The 20,578-nt window shown below is 38.7% G+C and overlaps 1 protein-coding gene across 3 annotated transcripts in view; it reads left to right on the forward strand.

The window, feature by feature from the left end:
• Positions 1 to 20,578, forward strand: part of rno (PHD finger protein rhinoceros) — a 127,201-nt gene that overhangs the window by 14,022 nt on the left and 92,601 nt on the right. For 2 of the 3 annotated variants that reach the window (XM_071694239.1, XM_071694236.1), the window contains exons 3-6: positions 267 to 509; positions 4,586 to 4,791; positions 9,532 to 9,695; positions 10,950 to 11,098. In XM_071694239.1, coding sequence (XP_071550340.1) covers positions 309 to 509; positions 4,586 to 4,791; positions 9,532 to 9,695; positions 10,950 to 11,098 — 720 coding nt within the window. In that variant the 5' untranslated portion in view covers positions 267 to 308. The remainder of the gene's footprint in view (positions 1 to 266; positions 510 to 4,585; positions 4,792 to 9,531; positions 9,696 to 10,949; positions 11,099 to 20,578) is intronic. The other variant, XM_071694238.1, reaches the window with a different exon arrangement.

A 20,578-nucleotide genomic window follows, 5' to 3' on the forward strand; every position in this document is an offset into this window, starting at 1 on the left:
CCAGGATATATGAACGATTGAGGGGAAACTATGGAAAGGTCTGTGGGGGCCTGGTTTTGGATATGGAGCTTTGGTTTTGGTGCATTATACTTGACAATTGAGACTAGGTGTAAGTGACTTAGATGATTTGTATGTTTGTTCCTCATGCTACCTCACTCATGCAGGTAATTATGAACAGAAATGAAAAAAAATATACACTGCAGTGTATATAACTTACATCTTGAAAGATTCCATGTGTTAATGATGTATTCTTTTTTACATTACAGAATTCCCTCTGGTGAACTGAAGGAAATTATGACAAGGTAAAGATGTCAATGCGCTTTAAAAGACAGCTGAGCAAAGCTGGGGGCTCAGCTGAGGGGGGAGGGGGCGCCCCATCTGCTGCTGCTCGTAAAAAACGCCGCATTGACAACTCTGGTTCTGACGATGAAGAGCGATCTGTTTGGACACCAAAACATCTGGGTGACTTGCGGGCATACAACCGGTCAGCCTCAGAGGCCCCGGCTGAGGTATGTTTATGCTTGCTTTCATCATCCAGGGCATGTATTGATTTGTAAGTAAAGTTATGATTTGGTTATTCATGAGGTACAATACATTTTTATCATTTTCTACTATCCTCAAAAGCTTATTCTTTATACCCTCATTACATACTCAATTTCAGCTTCATTTAATGTAGCTAATGAAGAAAGATTTACTACAATTTGCTGTCATCTCACTTCACATTGGATAAATGATATGTAAATAAGCTTCCTCTTCTCGTATGTTAGTATTTTTTCTGATTTTAGGCAGCCACATCCAACTTGATCTTCAGCTAATCCTACTGATAAAGCCGCTCTTCTCAGTACCTTATTTTCCTCTAACTCTACTTTGGATGATTTCGTATCTTGTCTTTTTTTCCCCCCACCTTCTCCCATTCAACCTATGCCTTCTGTATTTTCCTTGCTCTGGGTCTTCAAAGTACACACCCAGCTGAAATTGGGTGGATAGCATAACTTGTGTCCTAAAGGAGTGTGCCTCTGAACTAGCTTTGATACTTACATACTTCATCTCATTATGAAAACCCAGACCATCCCTGCTTAGAAGCATTCTCTGGTGCAGCCCCTCCTGAAGAAAGGAGACCTCTCTGTTACTTCAAAACTATCATCCCATTGCTCTGCTTGTACTATCTTTATGGTTTATGAAGCTCTTCTTAACTCTCACTTTCTGAAAAGCTTGAAATCCTTTTCCTTTGTTTCAGATCAGCAATTTGACTTTTTCATTGCCAAAGTTATTGTCACTTACCTCTGATTTTCACCTTTTTTCCTTTGACATCTTCAAAGTATTTGATGGTATGGCATAAGTCTTTGCCTTTTATACTTTTCATTAGGCTATTCTGCTACTCTCTGTTCTCATTATCCATAACATCCTGTATTATTTTTTTTTAGTTTATTTATTATACTTCGTCACTGTCTCCCGCGTTAGCGAGGTAGCACAAGGAAACAGACGAAAGAATGTCCCAACTCACTCACATACACGTTTATGTACATACATGTCCACACACGCACATATACATACCTATACATCTCAGCGTATACATATATATGCACACACAGACATATACATATATACACATGTACATAATTCATACTGTCTGCCCTTATTCATTCCCATCGCCACCCCGCCACACATGAAATGACAACCCCCTCCCCCTACATGTGCACGAGGTAGCGCTAGGAAAAGACAACAAAGGCCACATTCGTTCACACTCAGTCTCTAGCTGCCATGTATAATGCACTGAAACCACAGCTCCCTTTCCACATCCAGGCCCCACAAAACTTTCCATGGTTTACCCCAGATGCTTCACATTCCTTGGTTCAATCAACTGACAGCACTTTGACCCTGGTATGCCACATCGTTCCAATTCACTCTATTCCTTGCACACCTTTCACCCTCCTGCATGTTCAGGCCCCGATCACTCAAAATCTTTTTCACTCCATCTTTCCACCTCCAGTTTGGTCTCCCACTTCTCCTCGTTCCCTCCACCTCTGACACATATATCCTCTTTGTCAATCTTTCCTCACCCATTCTTTCCATGTGACCAAACCATTTCAAAACACCCTTTTCTGCTCTCTCAACCATACTCTTTTTATTGCCACACATATCTCTTACCCTTTCGTTACTTACTCAATCAAACCACCTCACACCACATATTGTCCTGAAACATCTCATTTCCAGCGCATCCACCCTCCTCCACACAACTCTATCCATAGCCCACGCCTCGCAACCATATAACATTGTTGGAACCACTATTCCTTCAAACATACCCATTTTTGCTTTCCAAGATAACATTCTCAACTTCCACACATTTTTCAACACTCCCAGAACTTTTACCCCATCCTCCACCCCATGATTCACTTCCGCTTCCATGGTTCCATCCGCTGCCAAATCCACTCACAGATATCTAAAACACTTCACTTCCTACAGTTTTTCTCCATTCAAACTTACCTCCCAATTGACTTGTCCCTCAACCCTACTGTACCTAATAACCTTGCTCTTATTCACATTTACTCTCAGCTTTTATATTTCACACATTTTACCAAACTCAGTCACCAGATTCTTCAGTTTCTCACCCAAATCAGCCACCAGTGCTGTATCATCAGTGAACAACAACTGACTCACTTCCCAAGCTCTCTCATCCACAACAGACTGCGTACTTGCCCCTTTCCAAAACTCTTGCATTCACCTCTCAAACAACCCCATCCATAAACAAATTAAACAACCATGGAGACATCATGCACCCCTGCCGCAAACCAACATTCACTGAGAACCAGTCACTTTCTTCTCTTCCTACTCGTACACATGCCTTACATCCTCGATAAAAACTTTTCACTGCTTCTAATGACTTGCCTCCCACACCATATATTCTTAATACCTTCCACAGAGCATCTCTATCAACTCTATCAACTTCTTCAATTTTTCTCCATTCAAACTTACATCCCAGTAACCTTGTCCCTCAACCTTACTAAACCTAATAACCTTGCTTTTATTCACATTTACTCTCAGCTTTCTCCTTTCACATACTTTTGCAAACTCATCACCAACTTCTGCAGTTTCTCCCTCAAATCAGTCACCAGAGCTGTATCATCAGTGAACAACAAATGACTTACTTCTCAGGCCCTCTCATCCCAAACGGACTGCATGCTTGCACCTCTCTCCAAAACTCCTGCATTTTCCTCCCTACCCACCCCATCCATAAACAAATTAAACAACCATAGGGACATCACACACTCATGCCTCAGACCGACATTCACTGGGAACCAATCACTCTCCTGTCTTCTTACTCGTACACTGCCTTACATCCTTGGTAAAACCTTTCACTGCTTCTCCTCCCACTCCATGTACTCTTAAGACCTTCCACAAAGCATCTCCACCAACCCGGTCATGTTCCTCCTCCAGATCCATAAATGTTACATACAAATCTTTCTGTTTTTGTAAGTATTTTTCACACGTGTGTGTATGTGTGTGTGTGTGTGTGTGTGTGTTTGTGTACTTTAGCCTGAGCCAGTTACCCATTTTATTGACCAACCCCTAGGTGTAGATGAACAGCTGGGTTGACTATGGACTGACTTCCACAATCAGGATTTGAACCAATGCACTGGATCCTGGGTGGCCCGTGAATGCTCACTGCTATACCAATGTAGTCTGGTCATACCATTGATTTAGTCGTTAAAGTTTTCCTCGTATCAACAGTTGTATCCATCAGGGATCTTGCTTATCACTGACTCTTTATTAACATGTAGAAGAGCTCATTTTTTGTTAGAGCAGAGATGGATATGTTTATCTTGTTCAAGACATGATAGTCCTGATAGTGTTGTATAGATGTGATTTTTGTGCCTTTAAAAAAAAGGGTTGATATGTTGGAAATCAGATTCCTAAGGACAATATATGGTGTGAGGCAGGTTGATTATATAAGGAATGACATTGTAAGAAATAGTTTTGGTAGTACATGTAGATGAAGTGAGAGGACCAACTATTATATACTGAAATGGTTTGGACATTTGAAGAGAGTGAAGAGATGAAGATGGAGGATGAGACTGGGAAGGAGTTGGAAGGATAGAGTGAAGAAGGCTTTAGGGTATTAGAGCCTGAATATTTGGGAGGGGAAGAGGTTTGATGGAATAGAATGCATTGGATTGATATGGTACATAGGAGGGAATGCACTATTATTGGGCTAGACAGTGGCATATGAAGTGGCCAAATTAAACCATGAAATGGTCTATAGAGCTTACATATGGATGATAGGTTGTGGTATTAAGGCATTATTGCATGACAGTTAGGGACTGGATGTGTGCTAATAAGGCATTGTTTGTTTGTTTCTGATGCTAACTTGCTAAGGCTGGAGAGGCAGCTGTGTATAAAGAAAAGATATGTATGCATACTCTTTTTGTGAAAGATTTTCATATTATTGATGAGGATTCTACTTGATGCAATGCTTTCATGCTTGTGGTTGATCTTTTGTCTTCCTTTGTAGTTGTATGGATTGGGTATTATGAGATAGGTTGAATTGGATATTTCTGATGGTTAATTGATTGTTATGTCATCACAGTTGTTTCGCAAGGACCTGATATCAGCCATGAAACTCGCGGACAATGAGCCCCTTAGTTCCGATGATTACTGGGGAATTGGTGATACTTGGAGGCAGGACTGGGAACGAGGTGTCCAGGTCCCAGTTAACCCTGATTCCCTTCCTGAGTCAACTGTCACCGTCACCATACAGAAACCACAGCGGGATCGTGAGGCCAACTTCAGGCTGTAAGTATCACATGGGTTAATTAGCCTAAGCTGAATCCTTAGGAAAATACCCTGATTGTGATCTGAATATGTACTTAGATAGAGACTGATTTTGATTATGTTTTGAGTGAAAATCCAAAATTATGGGATAAATAACTTTATAGACTTTCTTTTCTTTCTTTCAAAGTATTCGCCATTTCCCGCATTAGCGAGGTAGCCTTAAGAACAGAGGACTGGGCCTTTGAGGGAATATCCTCACCTGGCCCCCTTCTCTGTTCCTTTTTTTGGAAAATTGAAAAAAAAAAACTTTATATACTATATAGTTATTTATTTATATATTTATTTCTTTATTTATTATACTTTGTCGCTGTCTCCCACATTAGCGAGGTAGCACAAGGAAACAGACGAAAGAATGGCCCATCCCACCCACATACACATGTATGTACATAAATGCCCACACATGCACATATACATACCTATACATGTCAACGTATACATACATTTGCATACACAGACATATGCATATATACACATGTACATATTCATACTTACTGCCTTCATCCATTCCCATCGCACCCCGCCACACATGAAATGGCGCCCCCTTCCTCCGCGCAAGGTAGCGCTATATAGTTATTTCAAGTAATTTTTTGACATATGATTGCTTAGAGATATAGTACAAGATTGAAATGCTTAAGTAATGTTTGGCATACTCCACTCAGTATTGAATGTAGGGAAATATCTAATGGATATACTTGCTGATGAGAGAAGTGTTTCATGAATTTGAGTTTGAAATGGATTTTTCCTTTTTAAGTGAGGATATACCCTTACACTGCTCAGGGTACGAATTCATTTGGATTTATACGTATGTTACTTTTAGACATTTTGTGTTTACCATTGTGCATATATGTACATGGTATATAGGGTATATAGGGGAGAGAGAAATACAGGAAAGAGTAGTTATTGAGTCCCTTAATAGAATAATGAAGGGTAGAGGAGTAAGTATGGTGATGAATAAAGGATGAAGTGACAGTATGGGCCTCCTGGCCCTGACTTATGCAGCCAAGACATGGACTTGGAATGAGCCATAGAGGCCAATAATCAAGGCTGTAGAAATTTGCTGTTTGGGAGGAGCATGTGAAATGACTAGATGGAAATGAAGAAAGAAATGAAGGGATGTATTAAAGATTTAGTATGGCAGGGAAAGAATTTTGGAGTGGTAGTGGGTGAAAGGTAATATTTTGAGGTGGTTGGGTATGTGAAAAGAATGCAAGACAGAAAGTTTACAAGGAATGTACAGTTTAATTAAAGGGGTTGGTGAGACGATATCACCTGTGGCAATGAGAAATAGAATGGAATGTTACTGGAGGGAGAGAAATGGTGGAAGAATGTATGGAATGGTGTGTGTGTGAAGAAGGTGTGGTAAGACAGATAAGTGAAACCTCTTTTGCTGCAGCCATCCCTCGATGGGAGTTCCCAGAAGGAATGGTTATCAAGAGATATAAATAGATAGACAGAAGTTTCATGTTTAAGTAGAATGGATATATTGGGTAGCTTACTATAGGTTTGATTACTTTAGGCTCAGCAATAAGCTAAGAAATTTCAAAATTGTAGTATGTCTTGAACTTAAAACCATAAGACTGGGGTAAGCCACTGTCACATATAGAATGCAGAATTTCATATGTGGCATACCTGTTCCTTACATGTTGGGATACATTTCATAACATGTGGGTGTAGGATGACAAAACTTTGTATATCTGCTGTAGCAGTACCCTCAGATTTTTTTCCTTTTCTTTTACTGACATGGCATGAACAAATATATGCCTCCGTCAAGGCCACTTCGGGGTGAAAGGAAAAAGTTGAGGAGAAAGAAAGTATAAATTAATTTGGGTTCAGTAAGTGTTTGTAGACATGCCCCATATCGGAAGAAAGATTACATGAAGTTGGAAAGATGAAGGAAGAGAATTCTACCGCTTAGTGGTTTGAGGAAAGGAAATATTAGCCAATCCTTGAGTGTCCAGTCTCCATGCAGCAAGAGTGAAAATTTGTGCCATGGGTCCAGATCTTGAGGTTGTGGACACATGCAGACATTTTCACAAGAACATGGGCCAAAATAGTATCTATAGAATTGGGAGAGAGCAACATCTCTGTGCATGGAAAGGGAATGTTGAAGAGAGATGATGTCAGGAAAATGGATTAAACAGAAGGCTTTTGATTCCACTCTTGTTTATAGAGTGATGGAGGGTGAACCCCCAAGATCTGTGAGTGGTTTTGAATACTTTTGCAAATGAAACCTAAAAAAAAAAGAAATATTTTTATTGCTCCTACACAGCACTCTACGCTTTTGGGAAGCAGACTTTGTGATGTTAACTATATGGGGTTTACAAGACAGAGTGGAGGAGATGATTATGACCAACTTGTTTATAACATATTACAAGGTTGAATTGTGATGTTCTGAAATTGAAGAGAGGGAAACAAATGATTCTTAGGAAGAGATATAGGGAGAAATTGCATTTTAGCCCTTAAAGTTTCACAAGGTTACTGCTTCCCCCTTCCAGTTCACTCCATAAGTCTGAATTGAGAGAGAGGAACTACAGTGTGTGCAAAAATCCTTGTCTGCCCCTTTATTTCAAAGGCCATATAATGCTAAGGTTTATTTTGGGTGTAAGCATATGATGCTCTCGGTGTGTTGTCATATAACTGGTTACTGAGACTGGTGTTTCTTTATGAGCATCATAAAGCTACCTCAGTGTGGCTCATGCTATGTTTAAGGAAGGAGGTTCTTTCTTTACTCCTGGCTGCCAATTCATTTTGGGAATTTAGCATCTGGGCCTTGTGTTTCTTCTGCTTGTGCTTCAAGATGGTTGGCTTTTACCTTTCTAAGAAGGATAAAGCCCAAATTTTCACATGGAAGTAAGAAAATCTGGGTAGACTTTTAGATTTTTAGTTGCACCTGGTGATTAGAATGCATGAGCAGGCAGCTGATTACTAGTTCTCATGGCCTCCTTGACAGTGGCATCCCACCACCAAAACCTATCTGGTTCAAAGACAAGAAATGTTGAAGCAACGCTGCCCTTTAGCTTCTAATCTCAAGAAAAGCTATCCGAAACTTAAAGGAAACATTTCTTAAAGAACCATTCAACATTTCATGGAAAAGGACCTTTACATTCCCTCCTGTAAGCCAGCTGCCAAAACCAAGCCAACAAAGGAAATGAAAAGCGAATGTCTTGTATTTACAAAGACGTGCAAGTATGACTCTTGTTTCACATTGAAGAAGGTAAAACACCTAGATAGTGTGATGATCTGGTGTTGCTTTAGTGTTGCAGTGGTTAGGGGATGTTTTTACTTCTTAACGTAAAACACTTAAATGGATGAAGAGCAATACAATAACATGCTAGAGGACCATCAGCTTCCTTTTTTATGAGGTTCACAGGTATGGTCATTTTGTGCAAGAAAGTGCCCCATGCCATTAGGTGCTATCCCTGCCTTTTTTGGCAAAATGGTAGGAGCTATAGATAAAAGTAGTAGGTAGGAATGTTAGACAGGAGCTTTAGGTAGAAGCATTAGCTGGGAGCATTAGGCAGAAGTTATAGGGTGAAACATATGGCAGGAATGCTAGGTAGTAGTTGGTTGGTACATTACTATACTATGCTAGAGTTGCCCATTGCCAGTGGCCTGTTAAAGTTGAGAGATTAAAGGCTAAGAAGTCGCTCTGAAGCTCAACAGTTGTGGAAAGACTTTTGCTGTTACCTACCATTTGAGGGAGTTTCCAAAGGGAATGGGCATCAAAGATATAAATGAATAAATATTCAACTGCTAGAGTGGTCTGAGAATTCCTCAGACTTTGATCCACTGAAGTACTGCTGAAGTGAGATTATTTATGTCTGAAGTGAGAGGAGTGGGCCTGCTGAACTCGAGATGCATTGTACCGCCACATAATGCATAGGAAAGATGGGCACACACTTCAAACTATAACATGAACCATTAGACCCAGAAATGGTTATTGTTGACTGTAAAAATGCATTTTAATGAGTTTTTTAAGCTTTTGACAAATATTCATAACCATATTATGCTAACAAAAGTATTTTGGATGACACACAGTAGAGTCATCTGTGCATGAATCTTTATAATCATAAACTTGTCCATATTGGTATTTAAGATAATTTTTCAAGAATCATGCTGTATTTAGGATGACTTATGCAAATCTCAAAGTCACCAAATGTTATTACAGTTAAGATTATTGTAATATGCTAAACAGCATTGGAAACCTAATGGAGCAAAGTAGAGATCTGCTGAAAAATGTGATATGTTGCTCTTACCGAAAGCACTGAAGTTGCCTTTGTGTTACAACCGGATAATTTACCGTTGTAGGAGTTTTAGCTTCAACTAGGTAACTGACTCCAGTGTAGGTTTCCATGCATGATTTCTCTCAAATACTGTTTCATTCCACATCTCCATTAATGAGTTTATTCATGAGCATCACTGTCAGTTACCTCTTCACATTCCATCTCATGTATTTAATCCCCCTTTTCAGATATCCACTCGTCATACACACTTGTGCTTTTTAAGATTGGTTTAAGTACCCGATTCATCCATACACATTGCACTTTAGTATGCATGTATTCTAACTTCGTCTGCCCTCCATACTTATATGTACTTTTTTAAGTCATTCTTCCTTCACTCCACTTATTCACACGTAGTGTCTCCTCCTTATCCCCCAGCTTTCATTTGACAGAGTTTCATTAAATTTGTGTTTATCCCCAGTACCAAGGACAAGTTTATCCGTGTAAACCATGATGAATTCTTCAGCAATGAGCAGCACATCCTCAGCAACCTTCCAACCAAGGCAGAGAAGATGTGCCGCTACGACATGGATGACCTAGATGACAAGTGGCTGAACGCTTACAATGGAGAAAGAGCCAGAATGGGTAAGATTATTACTTTTTTATTGTTTTGCTTATTGATTGAGGCAATAGGTTTGATGCATCATAAAGAAAGTTGAGAATGACTGCATGTCTTGATTTTTTTCCCTAGATTGAAGAGATTAAGTATAAAATGGTAGAAGGTAAGAGTAAATGAAGTTAGGGGATTGGGTAAGGAATGTTAGGTATTTAGGGTAGTATTGCTTACATGTGTGAGAGAAGTATGTGACATGGGCATGTCAGAAAGGTTAATGAGTGATTGGATGAGGATGGTAGATTACAAGGGAAGGCAAAAAGATAGGCATATCAGTGTTACTTGCAAGGAAGATGTTCTAGATGTAGCAGCAGGAGTTCAAGAGGAAGGTGCAGGGCTTGAAAAAGAAGGCAGTTATTTATTGGAGAAAGCAAATTTCAGCAAACTTTAGAGAGAGAATAAGAAAATGCTTTAGAGGAAGGTTAATAGCATTAGAAAAGCAATAGCAAAAGGGAGCTTCAGTAAATGGGGAAGTGGTAACAATCAGAGATGAGGTGAAGAGGAGATGAAGTAATTACTTTTAAAGGCTGTTGAATGTGTTCAGTGATAGAGTGACAAGTGTGTGGTGGCTTGGATGTGAAGGTATGCAAAGTGAGCATAATGGCCAAGTGATTTGATGAAAAGAGGTGATGAAAGCCTTGCTTCAGATGAAGAATGGCAAAGCTGCTGGAATGGATATTACTGTAGTTGAATTTCTATAGGAAGGGGAAGATTGTGTTGTTGATTGGTTGCTTAGAATTTTGATGTCTGTATAGCCCCGAGGATTGGCAGAAGGCTTGTATGCCATTCTATAAAGATAAGGAAAACGAAAGTGATTGTCTAAATTAGCAGAGGTACAAGTGTGTTGAATGTACATGGTAAGCTGTTTAGAAGATTGGGGATAGAGAGGATGGTGGAATGCACAGAGCATCAGATTGGGGAAAAATTATGGTTTTGGGGTGGTAGAGGTTGTTTAGATCAGCTGTTAGAGGAATGATTAAGGATCATATTCAGTGGAAACATTCTTTGTATGAAAGTGGTATGAATGGAGACCTTGGTCTCAATTGATCAATCTTCTTAATGTGTAAAATGAAAAAGCTGGAAGTACCTCTATAAATGTGGAAGTTCATGTTACTCTTCACACTGGACATGATTTGCAGATGTAGAAAAATAAGGGAATGTAATTAATGATGTAGAGGCTTTGTGTCTGAATTCTTTTGGAATCAGTATGTTGTTGTACTTTGCAGGTGCTGCACCTGTTCCACCACTGATCTTCGAGATGATTATTGAACATCTTGAAGAGACGTGCTGTGAGAACATCCACAAGTTGCTCAAGACTGAGGAATCTCTATCTATTGAGTTTGACGAGGATGTTATCTGTGATGTCTGTAGATCGGTGAGTCCCATAGGCACTGTAGTTACCTAGTAGTAGCAGTTCAGTAGGGTACTTTAGTTGATTTGCAACAGAAAGTTTCAGGAAATGTGTGTTTTTATTGGTAACTAAGGATTTATAGAGTAATTCATATCAAACTAATTTTTGCATTACTTCAAAGTAAATAAAGTATTTAAGGGAAAAAGATTGAATCAGTAATTTGTAGTTGCTGACAGGACACGATTTAAACAGGAGCTCATGATAATGTGTTTCTCTGAATGATTAAAGATTCAATCTAGATGATATGTTGTGCTGTGGCATGAAAAAATCCAGGTTATTAAAGTTTCTGATTCATGATATTTTTCATGTTACCATTGATTGTTGAGGCATATAGTTTGATGTGTCAACACTATGATGTCCTACTGTCAGCATTGATATTCCATATGTTTTATCTGTGTGCAGACATAATTTTCAAGCTTTTTCTTTGATCTCCCAAATTTTGATCATGTTCATTAACAGACAGCACTATGGAAACCATTCTACTGAGGGACATTCATGAGTGAATGTACAGTTTTATATTAGATCCACTTTACATCAAAAGTGGTAGGGCACAGCTTGTGATTTAAGTGGTACTATGCAATATGGTACCCAAGTAAAGGGCTCTTTGAATAATGAATTAGATAGGCTCTTTGAATAATGATTTAGAACACATTTGACTGCACACCCAGATTGCAGTGTTATCGTCATATGTAGAAAAACACTTTCCAATAAAATGTGTGATTGAAAATGTATTGTAGTAAATTGTTATGCAGAGCAAGCCTGTACAGTGTATAGTAAATTCTGTTCTTTTTTATATTTGATGGTATCAGAATGGTGCACAAAACACAGTTCTGCATATAGTATATTGGATTAGAATAAGCTAGTTTTCTATTGTAATGGTATTTGGTTAGATAAAGTCATTCATGCATTAAGTGATTTTGGAAGTGCAGTGCAACTATTATAAAGTAGGAATGAAAGTGAAGCTGCTTATTAAAGCATTGTGTTGCAGTACTTTGCTTTTGTTGTACAATAGTACTATCTACTTAACCCTTTAAATGTGGGGAAAATGCTTAGGATATATACATTTTTGACATTTTTTCCCATGTTTGGATAGTCCCATGCTTTCCAGAGCCATATAGAGTCACTATATGTCACTTGCAGTTGTGATTATCCTGTGGAAAAGTCTTTAAGCCTCTCACATACCCATAGATCACTATAATGGAAGTAGGTCCGACATGGTATCCAAAGCAAGCCCCACCCTACTACTGTTAAGTAAAAAGGACAAGATTTCGTAGGATTCAGATGATGATGATGGCCATTTATCTGATTTATACCTATCAGGAGACAGTGAAAAGAGTGATTTTGATATGATGTTAGTGAAAGACTTAATCTCCAAGCACAGTTGAGAAAAAGAGATCAGTTGATTGAAGTACTAGGTTTCTGGATACACACTGGGTTGAAAAGTGGCTTATAATGCATCAAGGTTTAAATGCCTTATGTTGCACCAAGGCTTAAATGTCTTAGGCTGTGCTTGGTTTGAGTGGCTCTGGCTATTTGAATGGCTCAAAGATGCCTTGTTTAATATTTCAGTATTTTTTGATTTTGCTTGTCCTTGGGAGATACCTTTTATCCATAGCCAGCACTTAAAGGGTTAAGAGATCTTCATAAAGTCACATTAAGCCCACATTCACCATCTTACACTGGAGGGAATCCTCCCATTTAGTGGCATACTGTGATAAATATTTTTTTATATTTGTTCAAATGCAGTTAACCCTTTCACTGCCCCATGCATCACATGATGCTTACAGTGATAGGCTGTTATTGCTCCATGTATTATATTATGCTTTTCTCCTTTCTTTATGATGTTTGCCTAAAAGACCAAATATTGATATGCACTGAAGGGGTTAATGGTTTGTTGAAAGCTGGTAGGTGGATGAATGGCAGCTTCATTATGCTTAGTAGAGCTTTTTTTATAGTTGTTGGAAAATACATGTTGAAGTTATCAGTATTCAGTGAAACCCCATTTTAATGGACTGATTAGGGCAATCTATTAGAAGCCAGATTCTTTTGCATTTGGATTTCCTGGAGGGGAACAAGAAATTCACATTAATGTGTGAACTGTTAATTTACCATGGTCCAATGATGATATTGAATCAAAAGGAAACAGCTCTGGAGGTTTCACCTCTTGGTCAGGAATGTGGTATGCTTGAGGCACAAGCTGTCTGTGTTCATGATGCTCAATTGTTCTTAGCCTTTCATTGATGGTGAAATTTATCCAGAACGCCTTATCTCTTACACCACTGATAGCATTCTTATCCGCTATGATGTAATACTAAACAACAGACTTATATACCATAGAAAACACCTCATTGCTGTGAGAAAGTTGCACCAAGTTTAGTTTTTGTTTTGATCAAGCCTGTGCTTATCTCAGACTGGTAGACAGTAACCAGGCTAGGCCTTATATCTTCTTGAAGTTTATGCTTAACCCTTAGAAGGCCATTGACCACGCTTGAGACCTATAATATAGGAGGCATTTAACCTAATATGAGCACCAGTTCTTGAATTAGCCACCTCTGCTTTGAGACAAAATATATGGCTGTTAATATTTGTAATGGCATCCCACACATTGCTTCCTTAACTTCATTCCTTAACTTTTTCAGTATTATCATTAGTATATGGACATCAGAATAAGAACTGCACCCTCGTGTTACTAAATGATTTTTGTTAATGTGTCATTCTTACATGATGTATTTTCATGATGTTAAACTATAGTAAGCATCTTTGTTTGCAACATATACACTAACCAAAATATTACACAACTTACTTAGTATGCCTGAAAATACTGATGGAGTACTTGATATGCTGGGCAGTGGTGTAGCATGAGTTAAAAAAGAGCGGACAGCACTCGTAAACAGTGAATCACCAGGTTGAGGTGCACCTCATTTTAGTTGGAAGGTTATAGTGAAGGTAATCTTAATAACAAACTGAAAATGTTTTTCTCTTCTCCCACTGTATAGGAAGAATAATTGGAGGTGCTTCTCTGAATGGGTAGATTATCTTTTTCATTGTAAAGTTAAAAGAAAAATAGGATTCCGACATTATGCTATTGTAAATCATTGTGAAGTTAATGTACATGTGCAGAGAGAACATTGTTCTTTAGTGAAATGTAAAAGATATGAACTGAGGTGATACACAAAAAATTGCCACATGTTTTCCTGATACCCAGCATCCTGCACCAAGGTCAGAAACTGACTACTCCACTAATTCCTAAGCCTAGTCCAGTAGATCCTTACCTTAGTGGACTAAACTTTTAATGACCAATTGAATTTTCCATAAGATCCCAAAGATTGTCTGATGAGGCTTAAAGGGTCCATTAGAAGTAAAATTCCAATACATTGAAGTCCATTAGAATGGAGGCTCACTTCAGGTAGCTTAAGCATAATTAGTGTTTTTATCACTATCAGGACATTCATATAGTGTTTGTTGTAGTTGTTAGATATACCAGGTTTCTGACACTGGCATGCTTTTTCATATTGCCTTAGATGTATAAAGTTCATAGATCTTGCATAGCACAATAGTGCTACTTAAAGCTGTATAATCATTTAGTTTCTTAGTACTCATCGTGAAGTATTGGCTGAGGTTATACCTCATAACAGATTCAAGTAATTTTGCCATAAGCTCTTTGAAACAGGATGTATAGTTTTTTATGATATGAGTGGGCATGTTGAAAAATTGTAATCACATAATGTTTCATCCTTTAATTGTTGGAGAAAAATTAATTGGTGGAGACACACCTCAACAGGAATTTGTATTTCATCAGCTCTTCAGTTTTTCTCTTTTAACCTGTATGGCATCCAATTGTACATCAAACCAGGGTAGCTTCTTTAAGGATATCAGAATCACTTTTTTATACTCTTAAGTCAAAATAAGTTCTAGGATTTTGACAACAAATTTGGAGAGTAGATGTGAGCAAAGGAGGTCATTCTTCGTCAGTTTCTGGTGTTACATACTAATATGGGAAATGTCAAACGCATATAAGAGAAATTTTATTGAATCTGACCTTGATGTATAGTATATGTTCAACCTGATTGACTTAAAATCCATTGTATCAGTCATCCTCAAAGACCCATGGTTCCCATGCATCATGATAGAATACTGCTCAGGAGTTTGTGAGAAACTAGTCATAGAATATTTGAAAAGTGTTTATCTTTCGTTTTGATTTGAGGAGTGGTAGGGGATGCTTGTATCAGGTGTTTGTCAGAAAATTTGTGTTAGAAATGCTTAGAGAAAGAGGGGTTTGCGTGTGGCATTTTGGATATTGAGAAAACATATGATAGGGTCAATAGAGCTCCTTTTGTTAAAGGTGCTACAAATACATGGCGTGAGGAAAACTATCAAATAAAGTGAAGAACTTTCTTTTGGAGCATAAGGCATACATACCAGTAGGGAAGAAAGTGAGTGATTTCAAGTGAAGGTGGGCCTTTGTCATGGGTGTTGAGTGTGTATGTGTATTTAATCCATTTATAGATGGAGTGATTATAGATGTAAGTGTGAGGGTTGTGGAGAAGGCATGTCTTCAATATACTGTTTGCAGATGACACAACTCTGGTGGCAGACTCATGTGAGAAACTGTAGGAGCTGGTGTCAAGGGACTTTGGAGGTGTGTCAGTTACTGTTTGCAGATGATGCAACTCTGGTGGCAGACTCATGTGAGAAACTGCAGAAGCTGGTGTCAAGGGACTTTGGAGTTGTGTCAGTTAGTGTTTGCAGATGACACAACTCTGGTGGCAGACTCATGTGAGAAACTGCAGAAGCTGGTGTCAGAGTTTGTGAGTGTGTGAAAGGAGGATGTTCAGAGTTTATGTAGATAAAGGTAAGGTTATGGAGTTAACAGAGGGTTGTTTTGAGTATTAGTTTCATAAGGGAGAACCTGAAGGAAGTAAAGTGTTTTAGATACCTTGGAGGGGGCATGGCATCAAATGAAACTGTGGTAGTTTAAGTGAACCAGTGGGTGAATGAGCGGGGTAGCAAATGTCCTGGATGTATTGAGGTCACAGTCTTTGAGGGCAAAGATGATACATTCCAAGTTACATCAGCCCCAGTGGTGCTGTGTGGGTGCAACCTCTGGCCCATAAATCCAAAAGAATGGAAGATGGTAGATATTTTGGAACAGAAACACCTGAGGACATAGTGTGCTGTGAGAATGGTTAGTTGTGTAAGGAATGACATTGTAAGAGAGAAGTGTGGTATGAAATGAAGTGTGATTTAGAGAGTTAAACAAAGTATGCTGGAATGTTTTGAAGATTTAAGGGGATATACTTGAGAGTTTAACAGAGTGTGCTGAAATGGTTTGAACTTTTTGAGAGGAAAACAAAGAGAGAATGACTAAGAGAATAAACATGCCTGAAGTGGAAGAAGCAAGGGGAGTAAGTATGATGATATTTTGCCAAAATAGCAGGGCTATTGTGTAGTTCTCATCGCATGTTTTGCCTGTTGAATCACATTATTTTTCTCTGCCTCTGTGCTTCATGAATAAAATTACCCATTTGAAGTTCAGTAGGGATTGACTTCAGCAGTAAGTCTTTTATATATTTTTTCTTTTAATGTTTTTGTGGTCCCTCCATAATTCTGATTTCTTCTGGAATTGCATTAACTCATTCCCTGCAGCATTTGTTACATCCAGGGACACTTTGCGTGCTGGATTTTGTCATAAATCCTTACAAAAGATATCTTCATACGTTTGTTACTTTGATTTAGATTGTAACTTTCTAAATTAAGTGATATATAATTCATCCTGATGAGACACTTTATATGTTATGCATCTTTCAACTCATGCCAGGGAAAGGAGGTCCTCCGGTAGCATTTTTAAGGAATATGTAGTGAGATGTGTGGTATTTTCAAAAGTGTTTTGCCACAAACAAACGTAATTACTAAAGATCCTCCTCAGTAATTTCTGCTGTCTTTAAGAGAGACTTTTCTCGAAAATTTTTTAGATGACAGTGCAAAAATCATGTACAGGTGTCCTTGACATTATACTTACCATTATGGTGTGAAAGACTTTTTAGCTGTAGTGTCAGGAAAAAGTGTGTGGGATACCATTACAAGCATTAATGGCTCTCTATATGCACCACAGCTGCAGTATGGATAGAAAAAAGATATCACTAAAGTGTATATGCCCCACCTTCAGTGAAAAGAAAAAAGTACCAGGACATATAAACCCCGCTTGAAATGACAGAGTTAAATCACTTTCTAGCTGTTTTGCAGGAGACTTGTATATCTTCATCTAATGTCTGATATGTTCCCAGGAATTTTTCCTAATCTGATAATTCTTTATCATCATTGCTGAAATGTTTTCAGATTTTAATGCTACAGTTTAAACCCTCTGTATAATGCCATACATGTATTATCATGTATGTTTTTCTTACCTGTAGACTGTAGAGTTTGAGTTCTTTCAGTCTCTTGTAGTAATTTATAAGCTCCAAACCATCAGTTTTGAATATGGTGTTTCATTTTTTCATCAACTTGTATAAATATTTCCATCTGTTTAGTTGGTGACCATGTAACGAAACAATATTTTATTTTTATTCTTTATATGTATATTGAACAATTTTGTCAGTAGCTTTTTTACAATGTCTTATGAAAGTTATTATTATCATATGACTCATTATTTGGCTTGAAAGCACTCTCATGGCAGTGATAGGAAACTGTGGTTTCAGTGCATTACGTATGACAGCTAGAGACTTAGTATGAATGAATGAATGAATATGGCCTTTTTTTGTCTGTTTTCCTGGCGCTACCTCGCTGGTGCAGGAGGTGGCAATTTAGTTTCCTGTGGGGCAGGGTGGCACCAGGAATGGATGAAGGCAAGCAAGTATGAATATGTACTCATGTGTGCTCATCCTACTGGAAGGCTCAGATAGGAGTGGCTGAATGTGTGTAGATGTAACCAAAATGAGAAGAAAGGAGAGATTAGGTAATATGTTTCAGGAAAGAATACCTTGATGTTCTGGCTTTATATGAAACGAAGCTCAAGAGTAAAGGGGAAGAATGGTTTGGAAATGCCTTTGGAGTAAAGTCAGGGGTTGTTGAGAGAACAAAAGATAAGTAAGGAGTAGCACTACTCCTGTAGCAGGAATTGTGGGAGTGTGTGGTAGAGTATAAGGAAGTAGATTGTAGATTAATGTGGGTAAAACTGAAAGTGGATGGCGAGAGATGGGTGATTATTGGAGCTTATGTCATGAGAAGAAAGATCATGAGAGGCAAGTATTTTGGGAGCCGCTGAGAGTGGAAGCAGTTTTGGTGCGTGGGTGATTTGAATGCGAAGGTGAGTAATGTGGCAGTTGAGGGTATAATTGGTGCACATGGGGTATTCATTATTTTGAATGGGAATGATGAAAAGCTCGTGGATTTGGGTGCTGAAAAAAGATTGGCGATTGGGAATACCTGGTTGAAAAAGGGAGATACACACATGTATGTGTATGTGAGTAGGAGAGATGGTCCATGGGCTTTATTAGATTAGGTATAGATTGATAGGCATGTAAAAGAGAGACTTGAAATTTGCTGAGAAGGGCAGCTGGTGGGATGTCTGATCACTATCTTGTGTAGGCAAAAGTGAATATTTGTATAGGTTCTCAAAATAAAAAACAAATGGGGAGAAGAGAGTGGTGAGAGTAATTGCACTTAGAAAGGAGATTCTTGTTAAGAATTAACAGGCGAGATTAAGTGTAGAATGGGAAAAGGTTAGAGCAAATGAAGTGATGGGATTGGATGAAGAATGGGAGGTATTTAGGGAAGCAGTGGAAGAGATGCATGTGGTATGAGAAAGATTGGTAGATTAGAAAGGGTTGTGAGTGGTATGATGAATAATTAAAGTTGTTAGTGAAATAGAAAAGAGAGGCGTTTGGATGATACTTACAAGAAAGGAGTGCAAATGACTGGGTTGAGAGGGTATCATTAAACCTTAAGGAGAATGAAAAGATGTATTGGAAGGAATTAATTACGTGCATAAGACAAGAAAACAAATGGGAACATCAGTGAAGGGGCAAGGTGGGAAATGATAACAAGTAGTAATGAAGTGAGGAGGAGATGGGTTGAGGATTTTAAAGGAATGTTAAATGTTTTCAATGATAGAGTGGCAGATGTAGGGTGGTCAGGGTGGTGCACAAAGTGAGAGAATCAGGGAGTGTTTTGTTGAAGAGAGAAGAGGTGGTGAAAACCTTGCAGAAGATGAAATCCGGCAATGCGGCAGGATTGGATGGTATTTCAGTTGCTGAGTGGTTGGTAAGAATATTCAGTGTATATATGGATCTTGCTTGTGGCATGGGGGTGGGCAGATTAGAAAGGGTAGTGAGTGGTGGGATGAAGAAGTAAGATTATTAGTGAAAGAGAAGAGAGAGACGTTTGGACGATTTTGCTAGGAAATAGTGCAAATGTCCGGGAGATGTATAAAAGAAAGTGGCAGGAGGTCAAGAGAAAGGTGCAAGAGGTGAAAAAGAGGACAAATGAAAGTTGGGATGAGAGAGTATCATTAAATTTTAGGGAGAATAAATAGATGTTTCAGAAGGAGGTAAATAAAGTGTCTAAGACAAGAGAACAAATGGGAACATTGGTGAAGGGGGCTAATGTGGAGGTAATAACGAGTAGTGGTGATGTGAGATGTAGTGAGTATTTTGAAGGTTTGTTGAATGTGTTAGATGATAGATTGGCAGATATAGGGTGTTTTGGTCAAGGTGGTGTGCGAAGTGAGAGGGTCAGGGAGAATGATTTTGTAAACAGAGAAGAGGTAGTGAAGGCCTTGTGGAAGATGAAAGCCAGCAAGACGGCGGGATTGGATGGTATTGCAGTGGAATTTATTAAAAAAAAAAAAGTGGGTGACTGTGTTGTTGACTGGTTGGTGAGGATATTGAATGTATGTATGGCTCATGGTGAAGTGCCTGAGGATTGGTGGAATGCATGCATAGTGCCATTGTACAAAGGCAAAGGGGATAAAGAAGGGTGTTCAAATTACAGAGGTAAGTTTGTTGAGTATTCTTGGGAAATTATATGGTAGGGTATTGATTGAGAGGGTGAAGGCATGTACAGAGCATCAGATTGGGGAAGAGCAGTGTGGTTTCAGAAGCGGTAGAGGATGTGTGGATCAGGTGTTTGCTTTGAAGGATGTATGTGAGAAATACTTAGAAAAGCAAATGGATTTGTATGTAGCTTTTATGGATCTGGAGAAGGCATATGATAGAGTTGATAGAGATGCTCTGTGGAAGTTATTGAGAGTATATGGTGTTGGAGGCAAGTTACTAGAAGCAGTGAAAAGTTTTTATCAAGGATGTAAGGCGTGTGTACGTGTAGGAAGAGAGGAAAGTGATTGGTTCTCAGTGAATGTTGGTTTGCGGCAGGGGTGCGTGATGTCTCTATGGTTGTTAGGGAGGTGAATGCAAGAGTTTTGGAGAGAGGGGCAAATATGCAGTCTCT

The sequence above is a fragment of the Panulirus ornatus genome, chromosome 57 (assembly GCF_036320965.1).
Source record: "Panulirus ornatus isolate Po-2019 chromosome 57, ASM3632096v1, whole genome shotgun sequence".
NCBI lineage: Eukaryota > Metazoa > Arthropoda > Malacostraca > Decapoda > Palinuridae > Panulirus > Panulirus ornatus.